The sequence below is a fragment of the Microchirus variegatus genome, assembly GCF_963457635.1.
Source record: "Microchirus variegatus genome assembly, chromosome: 13".
In the NCBI taxonomy this organism is placed as follows: Eukaryota; Metazoa; Chordata; class Actinopteri; order Pleuronectiformes; family Soleidae; genus Microchirus; species Microchirus variegatus.
Window position 1 is genome coordinate 22,176,946 of NC_139814.1, and position 22,066 is coordinate 22,199,011.

The window sequence follows — 22,066 nt, forward strand, 5'->3', positions numbered from 1 at the left end:
TGTACATTGATACACCCACATCTATTATTGTCTGTCTATTATTCCTGGTCTTGTTTTGGAAATATAAATTGGAGTTTTCCTGAACACTGAATAAAGATTATAGGAATACTTTCTATCGGCAAATATCAATTACTAATAATTATGTACGAGTTTATGAGCTTACTGAGTATCAACCTTTTCTTTTATTTACAGTCTGAGGAAGAAGAAGCAGCAAACATGTTCTACACCTGCGGTCCCAACGAGGCTATGGTGGTGTCAGGTAACACATTGGCCTGTTTGGTATCACTGTCAAATACTGCTCCATATTGACCACATTGAGCCTCATGTTGTTGTTGTTGCTCTCCACTCATTTGGCCGAAATATACCTCAGGATATACCTTAAGGATACCAGAGGCCCATTTTCCAAAATATCATCAAAAGTAGTCGTTGTATATGTCAATTGTCAATTTGTAAATAAAGTGTGTGACCCCCAAAAAAGTGGACACTGATGTGAAGCCTCACTCTGTCTCTAATCTCGTCCAGGTTTTTGTCGTTCGCCTCCCGTGATGATCGTCGGAGGTCGAGTGTTTGTCTTCCCGTGTGTTCAACAGATACAGAGGTAGGCGGCTAACGTCTGGATATTTTCTCGTGTTGTTTGGTCTGTAAACCAAAAGTATCAGAAAAATCCGAAAGGTTTTTTTTAATTATCTAAAGAAACAGTGACACTGCAATCCCAGTTTTTGTCTTATCCTAATAATATGAACATAATCCAAACAGATTTGTGAGTATAGCACACAAGGAAACATCCACCTCCCGTGAGCCGTTTTATTTCCATCTCCCTGTCAAATTAATTTTATTACTCTGCAAACAGAGCGGTGCAGTTTGCTCTTTAATGCTCATGCTGCTCCTCCTCCATTTATCCCTCAGTTCCTTTCATGGCACCACACTTTAATTGACTTAATGCTTTTGTGTCTCTCGATTGAAGTTGGCCTGATTCTTTACCTCGATCCTCAACCCCTGCACTCAACGTGTCAAACAAAACACAGAAGCGGAATCTTGACTTCACTTATCTGCATACGACGATAGAGTGGTTTATAATCAATCAGTGATTTCCTGTGTCTCTGCCTCTCTGCAGGATTTCATTGAACACTCTGACTCTGAACGTGAAGAGCGATAAAGTCTACACTCGTCATGGCGTCCCCATCTCTGTGACAGGTGTCGCCCAGGTCAGATTCCTCAACAATGGCATCAACTGGAGACAAATTACCAGTCGATACTTGCTTATATTCGTCATGGACATGGGCAGTGAAACCCAGTGTTCGGGTTCGGTGCTGGAATGAGTTGTTGTTGTTTTCTTCTAGATGAAGATCCAGGGTCAGAATAAGCAGATGTTGGCCGCAGCCTGTCAAATGTTCATGGGGAAGTCGGAGGCGGAGATTTCACAGATCGCCTTGGAGACACTGGAGGGCCATCAGCGAGCCATCATCGCCCACCTGACTGTTGAGGTGACTTGAGAGAGAGAGAGAGAGAGAGTAAAATATGCGGCAACAGTCGATCAATCGTCGACTAAATGGATCACCCAACGAGTTCTGTGATTTCAGCTTCTTGAGTGTGAACATGTTGTGATTTCTTTGCTCCTCAATGACAGTAAACTGAAAAGCTTTGGTTTGTGGACCAAAAAAAAACATGCGAGGACATCGTCATTTTGAGGTTTGGGAAACATTGATTGACATTTTTTCAACTAATCGATTAATCAAGAAAATGTAACATTTTGGTTGCGCTTTAGACATTTTGTCTACTAATCAGCAAAGTCAATAACCTTGTGTTGCTTTCAGTTGTCGTTGGGAGTTGGGATGTTTCTGAACTGTTTGTGTGAGATACCGTGTAGTGCGTTATTGCTAACAATGGCTATTCTAAGACACATTTGCGTCCGTTTTTATTCTGACTACTCAACTGGAACGCGGTCAGATAGATTGGAGGTGACGCCATTCCCTGTTCCCTCCAACACGCTAGCTTAATAAATACCTCAATAGATTTAAAGGTGGACCAAAAATGAGTGTTAATGAGGGTGATACAGAGCTCTGCACCCAACCATGATGCAATTTCTTTGGTTTTACGACCTTAAACTGTAAACGTCTTCCTCTAACTAGGAGATCTACAAGGACCGTAAGAAGTTCTCGGAGGAGGTTTTCAAGGTGGCCTCCTCTGACCTGGTCAACATGGGCATCAGTGTGGTCAGCTACACGCTCAAAGATGTTCACGACGACCAGGTGCGACAGGAGACGTTCTGCTCTTGTAGATTCATGTTTTTGATACGTGTGCGGCCGGCTAAACTGAATGAATATGTGATCTTTTATCTTTTGTTTTTACAACAGGATTACCTGCATTCTCTGGGGAAAGGTCGTACAGCCCAGGTTCAGAAAGACGCTCGCATCGGAGAGGCCAAGAACAAGAGAGACGCTGTTATCAGAGTGAGATATACATGGGTTTTTTTGCTTTTGGCTTCTCACACTTGATGTTTAAGCCGAATGTCCTTCCAGGCTTGGGACCGGCACTCTGAGTACACTGGATGTATGGCTCCCATGGCTGGGGTCTATTGAGAGTGTCCAGTGAACAATGAAGCATAGTTGCCCATCATGCATATTTTTAGCATCTTCACTCACAGTTAATCTCTTCAAGGGTTTCTTGTTGGGGGCAACTCACAGCATTAAGGTTCTTCGTTGAGTCTTAATGTTGTTTCTTTGCGTGTCGTCCAGTATTGGCTCCAGCTACTGCTGTGACAAGATGTACAGTTTCATGGATGGATGTTTTCTTCTGTCTCTGCAGGAAGCCCACGCAATGCAGGAGAAAATCTCTGCTCAATACAAGAATGAGATCGACATGGCAAAGGCTCAGAGAGACTATGAGCTTAAGAAAGCAGCCTATGACATCGAGGTCAACACGAAGAAGGCAGAGTCAGAGATGGCTTACCAGCTGCAGGTACACATCTGGACATGTTTAAATCAGTGTCTTAGGAGTCTACGACTATAACTACATGTGTTCGTGTGACTCGTCATCAACAGGTGGCAAAGACAAAGCAGCGGATTGAGGAGGAGAAGATGCAGGTGCGGGTGGTGGAGCGGACGCAGCAGATCACGCTGCAGGAGCAGGAGATCACCCGCAAAGAGAAGGAGCTGGAGGCCAAAGTGATGAAACCGGCTGACGCCGAGCGATATCGTCTGGAGAAGCTGGCCGAGGCTCAGCGGTGAGTTGCCTGTTCTGTTGTTTGACATGTTTATCGTTGACTCTTCAGAGTCAGACCTAGCATTCTGTCAGTTGTTTGATGGATTGCCTGAGTCTGGATCTTTGGTTCTCTTATCCTGACTGTGTTTCTGTCTCTCCGTTCAGGCTGACGTTGATCATGGAGGCTGAAGCTGAAGCAGAGTCCATCAGAGTGAGTCACAGCTATATTCATTTGGACAACTCTGTCTCTTGTCGGGTTTGAACCCCAGTATTCGAGTGTGTTTTCTGGTAAAGTTCGTCTTGTTGCCTCCTTCAGGTCAAAGGTGAGGCCGAGGCGTTTGCAGTGGAGGCCAAGGGTCGTGCCGAGGCTGAGCAGATGTCAAAGAAGGCCGAGGCCTTCCAGCAGTACCAGGATGGAGCCATGGTGGACATGCTGCTGGAGAAGCTGCCTCTGGTCAGAAACACTAACACTGCCTCATCACAAATCTAGTCCTTGGTTTCATTTACTCTAACAATTAGCTCGTTTTTGGCTTAGTAATTCAAATTTGAAGCCATTTAATTACTAAAATGTATTACTCTGAGTTTTGACATTTTTTGGTATCCACCACCAGATGGCAGAAGAGATCAGCAAGCCTCTGTGTGAGGCCAAGAAGGTGACCATGATCTGCAGCGGCGGTGGCGATGTGGGCGCCGCCAAGCTGTCAGGGGAGGTGCTGGAAATCATGACGCGCCTCCCTGCGGCGGTGGAGAAACTGACCGGAGTCAACATCTCCCAGGTAAATCTGAGAGTGTGTCATTCTTACAGACAGCCTCACGGTTTCTCCGGCGTATCCTGTCTTTGCTGCAATGACTATTTTGGCCACTAGAGACCAGAATACCTCAGACTTTTAAAATTGTTATTCTACCTTTATCCTAGAGTCAGATACTGTGGAATACAGTCGGAGAGTTTAGAGAGTTTTTCTGTGTTTAAAATTAGATATTGAAGACCCTTCTTCTCTAATCCTGCAGGTGACATCTCGCACAGGCTAAAGAGGATCCACCACCAAAGCTGCGTCCAGGCAGATCCACTCTGCCGCCACCATCTTTACCGTCTGCCTGGACTCATGAGTGCATGAGTCGACCCTAAACACCCGCCTCCTTCCTCTGACCCCACCCTCCACCCATCCACTCTCACATCATCTGTATCTGCCTCCGTCGTCATCTCGCGCTCGTGTTCGTGTGAGGTGACCGTGACAAAACTCCTTCACTTCTTGTTATCAGATTTTCCTCTGGGTCAAAGTATTGTCCTCGTCCGACTGCAGTTACAGTTATTTCATATTATTTATTTGTATATATTCGTTATGTCACCCCCAGCACAGCAGTGGAACAGCGTTTTCTCTGTGCAGTCAGATTTTAAATCGTGTAACTGTAGCCTCTGTGTGTGTGTCTCCTCGACTGTTGCTCTGCTCTGCTTTTTTTCTACTGTCACATCATGTGTGTGTGTGTTGTGTCACATGAATAACAAAGTCTCCTGTCACTCCTGTCCGTGTCTCTGTCTGTAGCCGCCCATGTTCACTGCCTTGCTGCCAAACCTTAAGTGCATCTTAACATGAAAGTTTTAATGCAAACGGTTCATAAGACTAAATGTGCAGCTTCTCACATCACGTGTTTGTGTCCTGAATTCATATTAACTCTGGCGTTTGACTTACAGGCAGTCAAATTTATAATATCTGCAGCATTTTAGGGGCTGAAATGTGCGTATTTTTTTTATTTCTCATTGTTTTTGCTATTTTATATATATATATATATATATATGTGTGTGTGTGTGTTTTCCACTCACAATTTCCCTATAGTCTTGTTTTGTTGTCCTTTTTCTTTTATTTTAGGACCCTTTACTTGAGGTAGCCCAGTGTATGCACTAACAAACATCATTTAAGGTTCTTTATCAAGCATCTCTGCAACATCATTTATATTTTCCATACCAGAGCAGCGTATTAATCCGTCTAATGGACTCTGCATTAAGTATTATGCTAGGGCTGCAACTTATTTTTATAACCAATTAGTCTGTCGATTATTTTGAAAATTGACATTGAAAATGTCAGAAAATGTGAGAAAATGCTGGTCAGTGTTTACCAAAACTTGATAATGATAAGGTTTTTTTGGTCCACAAACCAAAAATTATTCCGATTGAATGATATCTTTGTTTTATGGAGCAAAGAAACCAGAAAATATTCACATTTAAGAAGCTGAAAAATCAGAAAACACTCAAACTGATGAATCCATTATCAAAATAGATGACCGTTGATTAAGTAATTGATGCATTATTGCAGCCCTGATGTAAATATGAAAGCTACTAAAGTGAAATTCATTCACCAATTCATAAACTTGTTGCAACCTCAATATTCTACATTAATGTAAACACTACAAATGAAACAAAAATGTGAATCTTTCCCTTGTCCTGGACGTTTACCTTAAGTAAAGTGGTGCCTTTTGTTTTATTGGTGTAGAGCCAGTTATGTAGCACTTCTCATACCTGTGTGTGGAATTAAAGGTGAAGTGTGATCGTAGCAGTGTGTAAACATGAAATAACTGCATTGAAAATAAGATATTATTAGAGTTGTGATTCACCTTGAATCACAACCTTTTCACTCTCATCACCCTCTACCTCACTGTGACCTTTGGAAAACACATTTCTTTCTGTTTTTTTCTTCAGTGAAATTTCTTCTAACAAAATTAATCGCATGTCTTATTTGAATGAGCTGTGTTTGTTGTTGTTTTTTTTGCTTTTTCCTCCACCTCAGTATCTGCTCGTGACATCACTGCACTGCCGCTATGGTACGACCTAATGTATTCAGAATGGCTTTCTTTTAAGAAAAAAAAAGAAGAACTTATTTATGCTGTTAATTATACAGGCATTGATGCCTGTCACTCTTTGATTAAAGATTAGATTATTTATTGACTAGCTAAAGACATGGAAAAGTAACCTGTGTGTGCTTCTCTGATGGAATGTCTCAAGTGTAATGAAGTGGCGCTACGTATGGATGTAGAAGTATTTATACAATATATATATATATATATGTACACAGTATATATTTGATAGTTGGGAGTATTAGTATGTCGCACTGTTTGCTTCACAAATCACCGTTAACAATTCGACTAGCATTTACTAACTGCGGTCCCTGTGCTTTATTTATATAATGTGTTGCACCTCGAGTCCCGAGTTTTCTGTGTATGATTTCAAGTTTTGTGTACTATGAAATGGAGGATAATAGTGTGTTGCATTTTAAATGGTCTGTTTTTAACCGTGAACACAATTATGCTTGTCATTAAACTGAAAAAGGGGATAAACGGATGTTTTTTTTCTTCTTTTCTCTGTCTGAAAACAACTGACTTTGAAGCGGTATTATTTTACATTTAATACAGTCATCAAATTGTACTTTTGGGTTTAATTGCATATGATATATATTAGAAATACCCCAGAAGCTAGGGTCCTAATAAGCTTTGAAATAAAGTGTTATGAGCAGAATTCAGAAATACGATTGTACGAACTTTCAAATTAGAGGTTTTGAATTGTGTAATTTTGTTCTAGTTCCAAAGAGAAACATTTCTAAATATTTTAAACACTTTTTCGAGAAATTCAGGACAGTTATGTTAATGAAGTGTAGATGTAGAAAATTCCCCTTGTGTGCACTGGTGTAAATACAGTCAACAGTGTGTTCCTGTTGCACAGTGAGTGGCACTTTCACTTGTGTGTTTTTGGTGACTATTCTGATCAGTTTGGAAACTATGCTGAGGCCATTATAACCACACCGGAAGGCTCTATTTGCAGCCACGTCAAGTTAGCCAAAGAAAAGCCAAACTAATAACAGGAAGTATGTGTATAATAGTTGACAGTGAGGACAAACCAAATGACAAACAAAACAGGCTTGAGTAACACATAATAAAACATGATATTATTTCTCGTCTTTTAAAAAAAAATTATTGGAAGTATTTAATTATAATTATAGCGTGATAATAAGCACATCGTATACTAGTTCATAAGTTACTTGGAATGCTTTTATTTTGAAAGAAGTGCACGGAAACGCAAGCACTGGCTCTTGTCCAACTTGACGCGGACTAGAGCTGGAGGGAAAAAAAGGAAAAAAAAACTGAAGAAAAAAAAGGCACATCTGAGGGTTTGAGGGGCGGATTTGGACAAAGTTTCCCAACTGTCCCGACCCTAGGAAGCAGCGGGGGGGTTGACGGGGAATCGACTTCACCGGTAATTAACGCTGGAGTTCTTATTTGTCTGTAAATGAAGTGTTATTTTCAGTGTGTCTGAGAGCTCCGTCGTCCCGACCCGCCGGAAGTCTGCATGAAGCTGCGTCTCCCACAGAGGCAGCGGCGTCGACGTTTTTTTTTTTTCTGCCTTCGGTTTTTTTTTTTTTTTTTTTTTTTTTTTATTCGAGACTTTTTTTTTCTCTTTTTTTATTTTCTCTCAGTGAGATGAGCAGGGAGTGAGGAATGGAGGCGTAGGGAGCGCGGATGTTTGTGTTTACTCAGCGGCCAAAGCTAAAGCACATGAACAACACAGGCCTCCTTGTAGCTAAAGCGAACAAAAGGAGGAAAATTAATGGAGGCAAGTTAGCTAGCGCCGCTTGTCTTGTTGCGCTAACGAGCTAACGCTAGCCATGTTTTTTTGCGTGTGTGTAAAACCACCGACGTCTCATTTTAGCCACTGTCAGCTGCTAACGCTGGAGTGTAAACACGTCCTGCGTGGACGGGCTTTCTGCGTGTTTTCTGACATTCGCATTTACGCGACTTCTTCAACTAGCGGCTAACGTTAGCACGGTGCTAACATAGCCAATACTTTGCTACCAGCTTGTGCCTAAAGATAGAACAAAAACACGATATTATCTCACATCGCGATTTTTTTACACAGGTAGTCTGTTTCTATGGGCATTTTTGCCCATTAAAACGAGTTGTATACATATAAAGTAAAGAAGAAGCAGATATATTGTAAGAAAAGTTACTACACCTGTGGGAAATGGAAATGATAACTTATTGATAATGCTGCAACCAACGATTATTTTCATCATCGATTAATGTGTCAATTATTTCCATAGTTAATAAAGTAATTGTTTGGTCCATAAACTGTTTGATTAAACAAAATGTCTAATTTTGTCCACAGATCAATGTTTTCAGTTTAAATGTTCTCTAGAAACCAGAAAATATGAACATTTAAGAAGCTGGAAAATAATTGTATTATTTAGTTGTCTATTGAAACTGGATGGAAAGAGACATTTTGAAAAGGAACATTATTTTAGGATATAGCACAAAAGTAGATAAGTGGGCGTGTCGTTAAAAAGGTAAACATGAATATAGCCTGTTTGTATCAGCCCGTTTTTGTGTACACGTTTGCTTTGTGCATTTAAAAAGTCCTGAATGTAAACATAGTAAATAAGTAAAAATATTAAATAGACAGTGGAAAAGCTGGCACATCAATAAAAGTTAAAAGTAAATAAGACTCATAATTGAAAACTGCAGATGACAAGATAGTGTGTGGACAGATGAGGAAACCACAACAATCCACAATTAAGTGTATGGGGTGAATCCGACCACGATAGTAGACAGAAGCATCAAAAAGCTTTTCAATTAAACACGTTTCAATCATGCCCAGCGTGTCACATGATCACTTGCCTTCTTGTACTTTTGTGGTGACACGACTTAATTGCATAATATCAGCAGACAGAAACCGACATCTGTGCATTTTCCCCCCCCACATTTTTGAAATGTTTTTAAGTTTGAGATGCATTTAAATGTGAACCAGCCTAATATGTTGATTGTGGTGAATTTCCATTGTTTGTGAATACTTGCAACTTTCCGTCAATTTTGGGGAAAAAAAGATTTGCCTTTTTCATTCTGAAGCACCAACTTAAATATGTATCCTTGCTAACATGTATTTGAAACATCATAACCTTTATTTTGTCACATATTTTAATGGCTCTCAGATCACTGAAGCGTTTACTTTACCCTCTGAATGGCCCCCGTAATGGCCTATCTGATGCTTAGTTGTCAGCTTGCTATTATATCATCTGCCATTTGAGCTTGCCCCATCATTTATTTACAGGTCTGCAGAGAGGAGATGAGGCTCATGAAAAATAACTTTGATCATGCATAGAGCAATGCATCGCCAAAGTCCGTCTTGAATGAGATGCAACTTTTATTTTTCATGGGCCTGTACTTCCCCAAAATGGTTCAACAGTCGCCAGCAGTTGCATTGAATGTCAGCTAATCTTTACTAACATGTAATCACATGCATGCTTGTGCGCAATATGGCTATGCATGGCATATATATAAATATTCAGTCTCCACACATGCATAATGGAAAACCAAATCTCAAAGCTTTATCATATCATTTCTAACAGCAGCAGCTGTTGAATATGAAGTGCGAATGCATGTTAGTGTGGAATCATGACACTTCCTTGTTTGTGCTGCAGAGACCATGTTGCCTTAGCGTCAGTGGGAGATGACGACGATGAGGAGATGAGATCACAGGCTCAGTGATGAAAATGTGCAAAAGTAGTCTTTTAAACAGAGGGTGTTGTTCTTTAACAAACCATATTATGCACCAGGGCTGCACGATATTGGTAAAACATGCATCGTTGAATGTTGAGAGGACTGTATGACAGACACTATATAGTATAGTATTCGCTGTTAATGTAATTATTATGCTTTGGGTTCACTGCCAACAGACAAACAAAAAAAACGTTCCTTCCAACAGCATGGATTTATTAGAAATATCTTTTACTACCCGGAGTGTTGGAATTAACAAATAGATTTCTGAAAGCAAATAGATTTTAAAAATCAAAGAATTTCAATCCAGACTGCAATGTCTCGCATTGCAATTGTTAAACTCAGCTAATCCAAAATAAAAGAAGGTTGTGCGGAACCATTTTATACTATTCATACCATAAAATGTATCCATTTTACCGATTTATATATAAAAAGGTAAATAATTGTAAGAAATAGTCTTAAGATGTATTTACTTGTTGAGTTTATTTAACTTTATCATAAAACTTGATTTTAAGAAGACTTCAATAGTCTGTATAATGCATATGTTGAGTTTTCCATATATTGTGCAGCCCTTTTATACACTCCTTATATTTCTACAGGTACCGTTTGAGAAAACCTAGCTGTGTCATCTTTCCAGGCAGTAAACGAGTTAACAAACATTGGGCTGTTGAGTCAAAATTAGACTTGATTGTGAATTTTGTGATAATAGCACACACTGTGCAAGAGACTTGTGAGGAAGTGCATGGGCTGTTAGAAAAAAGACCTGGTTATGATCAGTGTTGTCTCAACTCCTGCCTCTTCTGTCATGCAGATTTTTATACATACATACATATATATATGTATATATATATATATATATATATATATATATATATATATATACATATATATATACATATATATATATATATATATATATATATATATATATATATATATATATATATATATATATATATATATACACACACACACGTCCCTTCTGGAATTCAACATCTTTATCTGATTTCTTTCTACATCCTCTCCTCTGCAAATCTTAGAAAAAATAAGATTGGAAAACAATCTCACCGGGACGAAATCTTGGAAGCATTTGCTTGTTATTATTTACCAGAGCCACCTCACACTGACAGATCCTTACACCTGTGACACGTGGAGGGGAGGGTATGTGTAAAGGAAACGGAGTGAGATGATTGAAATGCAGCCATGCAGGATGGTTCACAGCAGATCACATTGAGGAGGAGGAGGACGGCGGCGGGTGTTTTCTAAGTGTGTTGCTTTTTAATTACAGAAAATATGGACGATTCCCATTTCAACTCATCATACTTTTGGTCTCCCGTCCCCACTGTACAAGGACAGGTAGAGACAACCTTATTGTTGGAAATGTCTTGATGATGATGCTGTATGGGAAATTGACCCAATTGAACATGTTTGTAATGACACCATGGAATGATGCTCGCTCTCTGTTGGTGAACTTGGTTTTAACATCACACTGACGTCTGTTTTGAGTTCTTGACAAAGAGTGGAGGTTTCTCTGGATCACGTGGTCACTCCTGTCCCCTCTCCTCTCTCATCTCTTCGACCCCTCTTTGCTCTTTTTTATCATTTACTCTTTTTTTTGCATCTCACCATGCTTTCACTCTCTCTTTTCTCTCCCTCCTTGTCTTCTCCTGACCTGGATCTAACCCACCGCTCCACTCCCCTCATCCTGCCACCTTTTCATCATCCCACTTTCCTCTTTTCACCTTTTTGTTTACTCCTAAACAACTTATATCTTCCTCATACACCCCTCATTTCTGTTTCCTTCCCCACCCTTTGTCCTCTCTTTCTTCATTTGTTTTGCACTCAATCTTCTCACTTGAACCCCAAATTTACCTCCACCATTGTCATTCATCGTCACCCATCCCACACACCTTTCCTCCTCACCCCTTCCTTCCTCTTAACACCAACCCACCCATCCACCCCCCCCCCCCCCTTTCTAGATTGAGAACGTCATGTTCCTGAACAAGTCAAAGGACCAGCTAGGCCTGGAGAAGGGCAACGCGCCCTCCTTCCCGCACCCGTCTGCGTCTTCCACCTCGTCCCCACACTACCCCACGGCTGTGCTGGCCATTCCGGGCTCAATGGACCCAGGCGCTGGGATGCGAGTGGTGCCCAAACAGGAAGCAGGAGGAGGCGGCGGCAGCAGCGGGCACATGCATCAGACGCACACGTCTCAGAACGTCACCGTCGTACCTGTTCCGTCCACAGGCATCATGACTGCAGGTGAGCGCTCTGCTCTGACCATTCTCACTCTCCCAGTCGTGTTGGTATGTTCATGTCATGTCATGGTTGTATTTGCTGATAAGACAATGATGCGCGTTGTGTTAAAGTGGTAGTTCAGGTTGCGCGGGTGTGGCGTATTGTCTGCGCTGCCTGAGCCGTGCGCACATCCCTGCACTGAGGACCAGCATGAGTTAAGCATGGTTGCTCTCAGTCAAAACACGAGGAAAAAAGAGATTACACTGAACAAAAGACTCGCAAAATCAATGTACAATGTTTGCTCTCCAAAGTTGATACTTCTTTTTGTCAATAAGGTGAATCCTGTGTACTATGACGACAATGCTTCTCAAAGTTTATATACCATTTCAGTACCATTATTGACCACATTAAAATACAGTGGTGTAAATAGGCCTAGGAAAGTCAGCTACAGACTTTTCACGATTCACAAATAAGATAATTTCCTCTGTCATCATCATCATCCTCTTCCTCACATATACTTCGCACACTATTATAGCGACATTAGATTGAGACGGAGTTCCACTCTGATCACACACCCTGATTTTCCTCCACCAGGGGAAGCTCACGTATCACAGTTTGAGAACTGTGGTACTATGATGTTAAGTCACTTTTCTTTTTTATCTATGGCGCTTGGTGTGGGGGAGTGAGTGCTTTGCTAATAGACACCCCACACACACACTTTAAAAAAATATATATATGTAAATATATAAATATATGCAAAATGTTTCTTTTTAATGCCTGGACAACCAGATCATCGTGTCTTCTTCTTCTTTATAGCGGGGTTGGTGATCACCACCCCTCAAGGCACACTGGTCCCCACGGCCTCCACCCAGTCCTTTGTAGCAGGACATCCCACTGCCGCCACCATGATCGTGTCGGCACTTCACCCCTCAAACGCAGGTACAGTTCACTTCAGTCATTTTAAACGTGTCAAAATAAAGCAGACTTGGTGATGTTATTATTCTGCCTCTGATGGAGCGTGGCAGTGCTGGGGCGGGCGGTGACAGAAAAAAACCCAACTGTTTTGTTGCTGTTGCCTTTGTCTGTTTAGTTTTGAAATGAAACGAATCACTTCCTGTGTGCAGATCTGAACACAAGCTCAACTGATATATGTTTGTGTGGAACTAATAAATGGCTAAATCCACATTTTATGAACTTATTTGAATGAAGCAAACTCACTCAAATTTTGAAGTTACGCACTATAGCTTTAATGTGTATTCATGAAACTTGCTGCTAAATATGGGATTAAGACAATCTCCTAAAATTTGTCCATGAATTAATATATCTTAATTTTGAAGGTGAAGGTGAAAATTAAAACCATATTTCTCTAGTAATTCCTGCTTTTCAATCTTAATTTTTTGAATGTTTTTTTCCTGTTGTTACACCAATGCACATTCGCAATGATTTTTATTTATATACTGGCCATTATTTTCATTTTAGCAAATTGGTTTGAGTTGAATTTTTACAAAATAACAAATAAAAAAACAATTTTGTGATTTTTTTTTCAGATTTTCTTAATTGTGAATGTGCTCTGGTTTTCTTTGCTCCCCTTCGACAGTAAACTGAATATTTTTGGTTTGTGGACAAAACAAAACATTTGAGGACTTCGTCATTTTTTGAGGTTTGGCAAACACTAAAATCTATTTTTTTTTCCAGCATTACCTCGACCAAACCACAAATTGATTAATCAGAAAGAAATAATTATTTGCAGCCCTAATGCTCATGGATTCCACAATCGTGTAAACGCCTGTGCACACGTATGCTGATTTTGCTCATGATTAATCAATGCTCAACTACTCATCGATTGACAGTGTCTGATTTTTCCATCTCTTAATAGATTCTCTCTCTCCACCTTCTTCACTCGTCACTCCCCATATTCCACCTTCCTCATTCAAGTTTTTCTCTTGTTTCCAGATAAGAAGCAGGACCTGTCCCTCCCTCCTGCGGTCGTCATGCCGACGCCATCAAAGCGAGGCAGGAAGAGCAAGCAGTTGATGGGCAGAGTGTCTGGAATAGGCGGAGTCCTCCCTCCAGGAAGTGATGCATTGATATTAGCACACCTAGCTGCCGGTGGACAGGTGCTTCTGTTGTTTACATATATATGTATAATATATGCATCATCATTTTCATCATCACTAATACGCTGACATTGTGTTACAGCATCACTCTGCCGACCCATATGACCTGTCAAACGATGAGGACGAGCATCCAAGCAAGGACGGACCCAAATCCTACAGGTGATGGGCAGACAAATATAGATTTTTATATATTTATATCTGACTTATGCTGCTTTTCCACTACACGATCCCAGACGCGGATCGAGGCGGTTATTGTTATTCTTTTCCATTAGCGACAATACGTGGTACCTTGTACTTTTTTTTAGAACACAAGAATCAAACTGAACAATACCGAACTATAGTTCAGTCAAAATACTTAAAAATGTGCGTTAATCTCCAACGTTTAGCACGGAAATGCCTAAAATCTCAATATCTAACTAAGTGAAGGTACTGTTTTTAGTCTAAACACAAGCCTGACTTCGGGCTTTCCCAAATCGAACCATTCCGCGATTGACACAGTGCATTAGATGATTACGCTAATCCTGGAATTTGCCCAATAAACCCACTTCCAAAATAGCGGTGATGACTTATTGCCTATAGCTTACATGTAACCCTACATCATGTGTCATAAACGTTATCTCCCGTCTCTCCTCTCTTGCCAAGGTGTCGGATGTGTGCCGTGACGTTCTTCAGCAAGTCCGACATGCAGATCCACGCCAAGTCCCACACCGAGGCCAAGCCCCACAAGTGTCCCCACTGCTCCAAGTCGTTTGCCAACTCCAGCTACCTGTCCCAGCACATCCGCATCCACAGCGGAGCCAAACCCTACACCTGCACCTACTGCCAGAAAACGTTCCGGCAGCTCAGTCACCTACAGCAGCACACACGGTACTGGGATGCTTTTGTTATAAGTGTGTTTGAGGCAGACGGGGTTAACGCAAGCATGTGCATGTTCACACTGAGTGTGTGTGTGGTGAGGTGAGTTATGGGTTTGTGTGTTACACAGTCCGGCAAACCAGGCTTGAATTACACAATGGTCTGAAACTTCATATTATAGTCATTCATTCATTTACTGTGTGATGGCCACAAGGGGGAGCCATTTTCAGCTCTGACTCAGAGCCTGGGTGGCTGCTCTGGTGTTTGGTGGAGTTATTGATCTCACCATACCAGCAGTGTGGTTTCCTCATCCTGCTTTGTGTTCACATAGCAGCATTATACAGTCTGTGCTTTTTCTTAAACGCTATTAACATCCATCCATAGAGAGCTGATCATAAGTGAACAGATCTCATGATGCGTTCCAGTTGTAGTTCCGGTTCATAGCCGGAAATTTCCAATGGGACACCCCCCCACCCCACCGAGTCGGATTTACAACTCGGGATGTCAAAGCAACCAGAGAATTTGGTTCTTCTCTGTTTTTTTGTAGTTTTTAAATCAGAAACTCTAGGTTTGGCAGTGACTTCAATAGAGTCGTCCTGCCAAGTTTTCTCGGTTCTCTAACATGATCAAATCTCATGAGACTTTAACATAGATACAAATGAGTAAAAGGCATATATTACAAGATCGATATATAAGATACTGCAGTGATTTATGCTCAACAATCAATGTATCTGTGTGTGACGACGGAAAATCTTGACTTTTCACGTCTCCATTTCATATTTGACCCTCGATCATCATCCGCCTCCTTCATTTTGTCACTTCTTTAGTTGCCATTTATGGGTTTTAGGCCATTAATTAACAGGAAATGTACATTTAGGTTTGACTGCAGCAGAGTCAGACACATACAGTACATCACATGACACATTATACACCTTTACTCCACTGAGCACACCAGGGGGGACAGAGACTGAGAGAGAGAGAGAAAGAGAAAAGCGTGACTGTGCCTGCTGTATGTTTTTGTTCTGTGTTTTCACAACTCAGATACAGCACAAAGCGCACACTGTCAAACATAACGATCGACGATCAACGCCACTGATCTCAGATCCTGCTTACTTAAGCGCATGATTCGGTCTTCAGTTCATCATGAATTGTGGTCATGCTGCAGCTTAAAAATCTCTCGCTGTTTCTCTCTCTCTCTCTCTCTCTCTTGTTTCTCTCTCTCCAACCCCCAACCCCCCCCACCACCCTTCCTCAACGCTCCAATCCTGGCTCTACCGTGTTAGAAACCACACTGAGGCCAAGCCCCACAAGTGTCCCCACTGCTCCAAGTCGTTTGCCAACTCCAGCTACCTGTCCCAGCACATCCGCATCCACACTGGGGCCAAGCCCTACTCCTGCTCCTACTGCCAGAAAACATTCAGGCAGCTCAGTCACCTACAGCAGCACACACGGTACTGGTCTGGGCTGGGCTGGGTGGATAATATGACTGTTTTTATGTCTGCATGTATGGGAGCAGGTGCGAAGTGAAATATTTTTCATTTATTTGATAAAAAAAAAGGATATTTTTTACATGGATATACATGTGGTTATACACTGTAATGTGACATAGATCTGTCCTCCAGGAATTATGTCACCCACACCTGAAACATGGTAAATTACGACTAAAGTGTCCACAACTTAAAGCTATGCACATAAAAGTTGATAAAAACTGAAGCTCACAACGAACGACAGTTTTTCTGGTTACATTTTGTTCGCTGACACTCTTGGTGAAGAGCGCAGTGAGTTAAATGAGTTCTCCGTTTATTACAATCTGCAGACTCGCCATTAGATGTCACTAAATCTGGACACTGGACAGTAAAAATATGTGAAAGCAAGGGACCGAACAATACTCAGAATCACTTAACATCACTTACATTTCCATTGTCCTTATGCCTAATTAACTGACTAACTCACTCATCTCCTTCTAGGATTCACACGGGTGACCGACCGTACAAGTGTAGCCACCCTGGCTGTGAAAAGTCTTTCACTCAGTTGTCCAACCTACAGGTAAATTGGTCCGTGACCTCTACGGCAACAATTTTCTCTTGTAAAGCTTCGATGTCTTTTTTCTCCTTTCAACAACCTTCCCTCCGTAATTGTTTTCTCGCCGTGTCTCCAACCAACGCGCAGTCTCACCGTCGGCAGCACAACAAAGACAAGCCCTTCAAGTGCCACAACTGTAACCGCGGTTACACGGACGCCGCCAGCCTGGAGGTGCACCTGTCCACGCACACTGTCAAACACGCCAAGCTGTTCTCCTGTGGCCTCTGCAATCGATCCTACACCTCGGTAAGCTCGTAAAAAAAACACACAGTCAATAAAATGGCTTGATTTAGCTGTTATTTATATTAATATTATTATAACTTTATTGTACATAAATTAATAATATTTAATTGTTCTCTTCATGATGTGTGTCACATTTTTAGATGTTGTGGGTGTTTTTAAACAAAAGCAGTATTCTGGATTAGTCCGAGTGATCGCTTGGTCCTTAAAATGTCTTGTTTTGGTCCACAAACCAAAGACTATTCAGTTTTTATTGATTTCTTGTTATATGGAGCAAAGAAACCACAAAATATTCACATTTAAGAAGCTGGAAAATCAAAAACCTGTTTTAATTCTTTAAAAAAAACACCCAAGTGGATGAATCGATGATCAAAATAGTTGACTATTAATGTATTTATCGAGTAATAATCAATTAATCAGGTAATTCTGTGTCTGTCCCCCATAAACCAGGAGACACATACAATCATATTATTCTCTTCATGACATTTTTAGATGTTTTTCAAACAAAAACAGTATTTTGGATTAGTTATCATTTGGTCCTTAAAATGTCAGAAAATGTTGAAGAAAATGTACCTAACCTATAAACAATGATGTTCTCAAATGTCTTGTTTTTGTCCACAAACCAAATATTCAGTTTTAATGATTTCTTTGTTATATGGAGCAAAGAATCCACAAAATATTCATATTTAAGAAGCTGGAAAATCAAAAAACGAGAATAAGAATGTGGCCAAAAACGATTACTACACTCAAATTCCAAATACCAAAGTCTTTTAGGTTTCGTTTTTTCGCCGCCATTGTAGCTCAGACGTAACTGGCAACCCGTGGTTGCTCGGCAGCTGAGACTCTACTGACTGCAATGATTGGTAGACGGCGGTAGGTGGCGCCACATGCCAAAACATGATTTCAAAACATAAACATGATTTGCAGTCTGCAAAAGATTTTTTTAATGCAAATATTTTGTCTGTACTGTTGTTGTTGGTGAGTTCAGTTTGTTATATCAACATTATTCCTGAGTCTCTGTGACATATTAGGAGGATTTTATGGCCAGTTGCTTTAGATTTATTACATAATGTACCTTTAAATTCTTCAAAAAAAACGGATGTATCGATGGTCAAAATTGTAAATTTTTGCAGCTCTACTAACTCGCATTTCTGTGTCCGTCCCCCATAAACCAGGAGACGTATCTAATGAAACACATGAGGAAGCACAACCCCGACCCGCTAACGGTGGCAGCGACCCTAGCTGCTCGGCAGGCTCAGGGCCTCACACCAGGCAGGGGTCGTGGGCGTGGCCGGGGGAGAGGAGGCCGAGCGAACCAGCTCCAGCTCCAAAACCAGAACAACCTAAATAACATCAACCAGAACCCTAACCCGGGACCCCCTGGCAGCTACCAGTCATCCCAGCAACCCTCAGAGTCTGTGGTCCCGTGTCCCTTTGACCTGCACCAGTACAAGACAGTGTCGGCCAGCGAGATCCAGTACAAACCGGTCTCGGTGGCAGACCTGCCCGTGGTCCACAAAGACCTTTGCCTCACCGTGTCCACGTCGGCCATACAGGTGGAGCACATGAACTCGTAGGCTGCATCTCCACACTCTGTTTTAGGATTGACTTATTATTATTATTATAATAATAATATCTGCAGTGTAAAAAAAGAAAGAAAAGTCCATTCAATCAAGTAGTTTAAATGAATTCAATGTTGTTGCCTTTTTAAATCAAGAGAAAACAGAAGATGTAGTGGACGTTTTTATAAAATAAGAACTAAACTGACTCTGAGGCTTCACCATTGAATCCAACCTGAAACAAAATACTTTTAAACGTAGGTATTTTACAACTTAATTCATGGTTCCTGAGCTCACTGTGTTCAACGCTGGTATAAAAACTTAATCTAAGGTTCATTTAGTCAAGTAATTAAATCCATACGTTGTAAAAGAAACTCTCAAACCAGCACTTCAGCTTTGATTGTCTTCTTCTGCTCTTTAAAAAAAAAATTGAATTGTTTGCATTTAAAACCACAGTAGGTTGCAATGCGCAATCCCATGATGCAACACTCGGAACTAAAACGGCAGCCATTTTGACAGGAAAACCAGCATCTGTTTTCATATAAAGTGAAGATGGTGGGGACAAGCGAACGGGAAAAAGCATTTTCCCAGATCCCCAAAGATTCTGAGATCTTGGATCTCAGGTGCAGAATGCAACTCTAACCATCTTTATTATCATGTTTTTATTGCTGTATGTAAGCATTTTCTGGATTAAGACGACTTAAAGTTTATCAGAAAGTTGGAAGATGTTTCCATGCTCTCTCGATGTGAGATGCTTTTCATTTTCCTTCCAACATGGCAGAGTAAACAAACTGAGTCATGTGACGGCTGGAGCTCTAAAGGCATCGTCTGAGGATTAAGGTGTAAAATATCTGTGTAAAGTCAAAGTAAAAAAAAAAAAAAAGAGCATTATTCTCTGCGCATTCATGGTCCAAAGAATGATGTATTTTTAAAAAAACAACAACAAACATATTCAGATCACATTAATCTGAACATTTGCCAGTATTTAGTTCAAGCCAAAACAAGAGAGTGACAGAAGAAAACTGTAGACATTCACTCATCACTGAGAGCAACTCTAACAGCGTGAGGAACGAGGATGAGTGGATGTTTTAATGACGCTGTGGCAGTGCCGTGGATCAGAGGAGCGAGGTTCGAATAAAGGACGAGGAGGAGCAGCGCTGACGTAAAGGACGAGCCGCGGACGTGGAATCAGACTGGATTTCTGTCTTTATTTTCACAACCTGCACCTCAGACGTCAACGAGCGAGAGGAACCCCCGTTTCTCTTGCCGGAGCCCAAAGTATTGACCAGGTCACGGCTGCACTAAAAAGGCGAGGATTCCTGCAGCGAAGCTAGATGTAAATACGAGAGACGGACACGGGGTTCGGTGGAGAGGGAGGGAGGCGGGGTCAAAAAGAAAGCACTTGATGAAGCTTATACTTCATGCCTTTTTGTTTGTCATCATTGTACTTTTTTCTTTTCATTTTAAATATATCATGTATGTATTTTTCTACCAATAGAGGAACATGTGAACTGAGGAGAGAAAGTCCAGAGATGTGCGTGAATGTGATGGAAGCGGGAAAATCCCGGACGCGGTTGTTGTTGTTTTCTGTTGTTTTTTACTGACTGTCCTCCAGGGAGTAAAATCAGCCCCAACGTTGTCGTTGGAGTGTTTGCTGGAGGAAATAATGATTGTGTGATTAAAAAAAATGGCTGACAGGTACTGTTATCAATTTTTTTTTTTTTTTTGAAACAAAAGACATTTTTTTCATACATATAATTACTTCTTTCATTATGACTGTATTGCAAATATTATCCACATTATTATCGAAACTGAGGCATTATTGTATTTCAGTATGCTGTACATAAAATAGATAGAAAATACTCTTCTTTTTGTTTTCATCTCTAAAAGGGAAGTATGTCCTGTGTAAACCGTATACGGGAAACTAAAGGAACTCCAATTCATAAGAACCAAATCTTCAGCCGTGTCCTGGGGCAATTTTAAGTGTCTGGACCACTTGCAGCCACACTCTCCTGTTGAACTTAGCGATAAATCACCGTAATCATTAAAAAAATATTGATTTAAAGTTTATTTGATGACTTATTTGACTAAAACTGTGGCCTGCAATCTAAAAAAATCCAAAAACGAATTAATCTCAAATGACCCGGGACACGGCTGCAGAGTGACACTGGACCCAGTGTCACTCAGGTTGAAGCAGATTCTTACACCGGGCTGATGTCTTCATATATATATTTACTCCTCCTCCTTGTGTTTCATTGTGTCTTTATGTAAAAAAAAGAAGAAAAATAATAACAATAACCGACTGTTAAGGTTATTTCCAATGCTCCTGATGATAATATTAATACATTAACTGCCCTCTTGCGTACTGTACGCACAGTTACACCTCCTGCTCATCTGATGAACAGACTGTTTCTTCCCTAATGAAGAATAAAGTTCAACAACAGTTTATGATGAAAACACATCATTGTCTTGTGTTTCTTGAGGTTACGAAGAGCCACACCTGCATAGCACTGAATGTTATTATTAAATAACTATCCATCTATATAGATATTATTTTTACTGTTTTGAAGCAGATGCACTACATTGTTTGGGTTTAGAAGTGTAAAATATTGTTTGGAAATGATGAAAAAGTAATTGTTTATCTATTCATAGACAAATTATTTACAAAAGAATGATGTAAAACATCAAAAATACAATTCATATTTTTTTAAAAACAAAAAACATACAAAGACAAAACATTTATTTAATATCATAGGCTATATTTTAAAAATGTAAAAAGTTATAAAAAGCACATTACATTTTTTTTCCCGAATGGTGCTACCCTAAGTGTGGGCCCACTGGTGGACGTAGGTGGTATTGCAGGAGGGAAGGATATCCGTGTCAAGGCTTCTTATATTGTTCAATTTTTATGATAATTATTCCATATGTTTTTAATAATACGTTCTTGCTGTTTTACTGTAACGTTTAGAAACGTCTGATTTAAATTAATTACATTAGTGAAATAATAATAAGGCAAAAAAAAAAGAATGTGATGTACACGTTTTCTCAAGGAAATGAGGAAAACATGGTTCGTTTTACTTATCAGCTTATCGCTACATGGAGGCAGCAATGCGAAACAGCGTCTATCCCGCCCGAGCGGGACGCTCTTTACGTTGTGACAAACACAATAAAACACGGGAGGCGTGTCTTTGCCATGGCTGGACCAATCACAGCCGCTTGAGCGAAGCGCCCACCAAAACA

The 22,066-nt window shown here is 40.6% G+C and overlaps 2 protein-coding genes across 2 annotated transcripts; both read left to right on the forward strand.

Annotated features, from left to right (window-relative positions):
* Positions 1-216: 216 nt before the first annotated feature.
* Positions 217-4,335, forward strand: flot1a (flotillin 1a; the record flags this gene model as incomplete). Its single annotated transcript, XM_083900248.1, has 12 exons — positions 217-259; positions 523-598; positions 1,115-1,205; positions 1,341-1,484; positions 2,130-2,249; positions 2,355-2,450; positions 2,806-2,958; positions 3,042-3,223; positions 3,367-3,412; positions 3,518-3,655; positions 3,813-3,977; positions 4,210-4,335. The coding sequence occupies 12 exons, from the start codon at positions 217-219 to the stop codon at positions 4,228-4,230; spliced, it is 1,275 nt and encodes a 424-aa protein (XP_083756374.1). The 3' UTR covers positions 4,231-4,335.
* A 3,001-nt stretch (positions 4,336-7,336) lies between these two features.
* On the forward strand, positions 7,337-20,175 carry znf384a (zinc finger protein 384 a). The gene is made up of 11 exons (XM_083900016.1): positions 7,337-7,441; positions 11,024-11,091; positions 11,715-11,997; positions 12,790-12,912; positions 13,927-14,090; positions 14,173-14,249; positions 14,733-14,957; positions 16,229-16,396; positions 16,913-16,991; positions 17,115-17,273; positions 18,443-20,175. The coding sequence occupies exons 2-11, from the start codon at positions 11,029-11,031 to the stop codon at positions 18,842-18,844; spliced, it is 1,743 nt and encodes a 580-aa protein (XP_083756142.1). The 5' UTR covers positions 7,337-7,441; positions 11,024-11,028; the 3' UTR covers positions 18,845-20,175.
* The last annotated feature ends 1,891 nt before the right edge of the window (positions 20,176-22,066 follow it).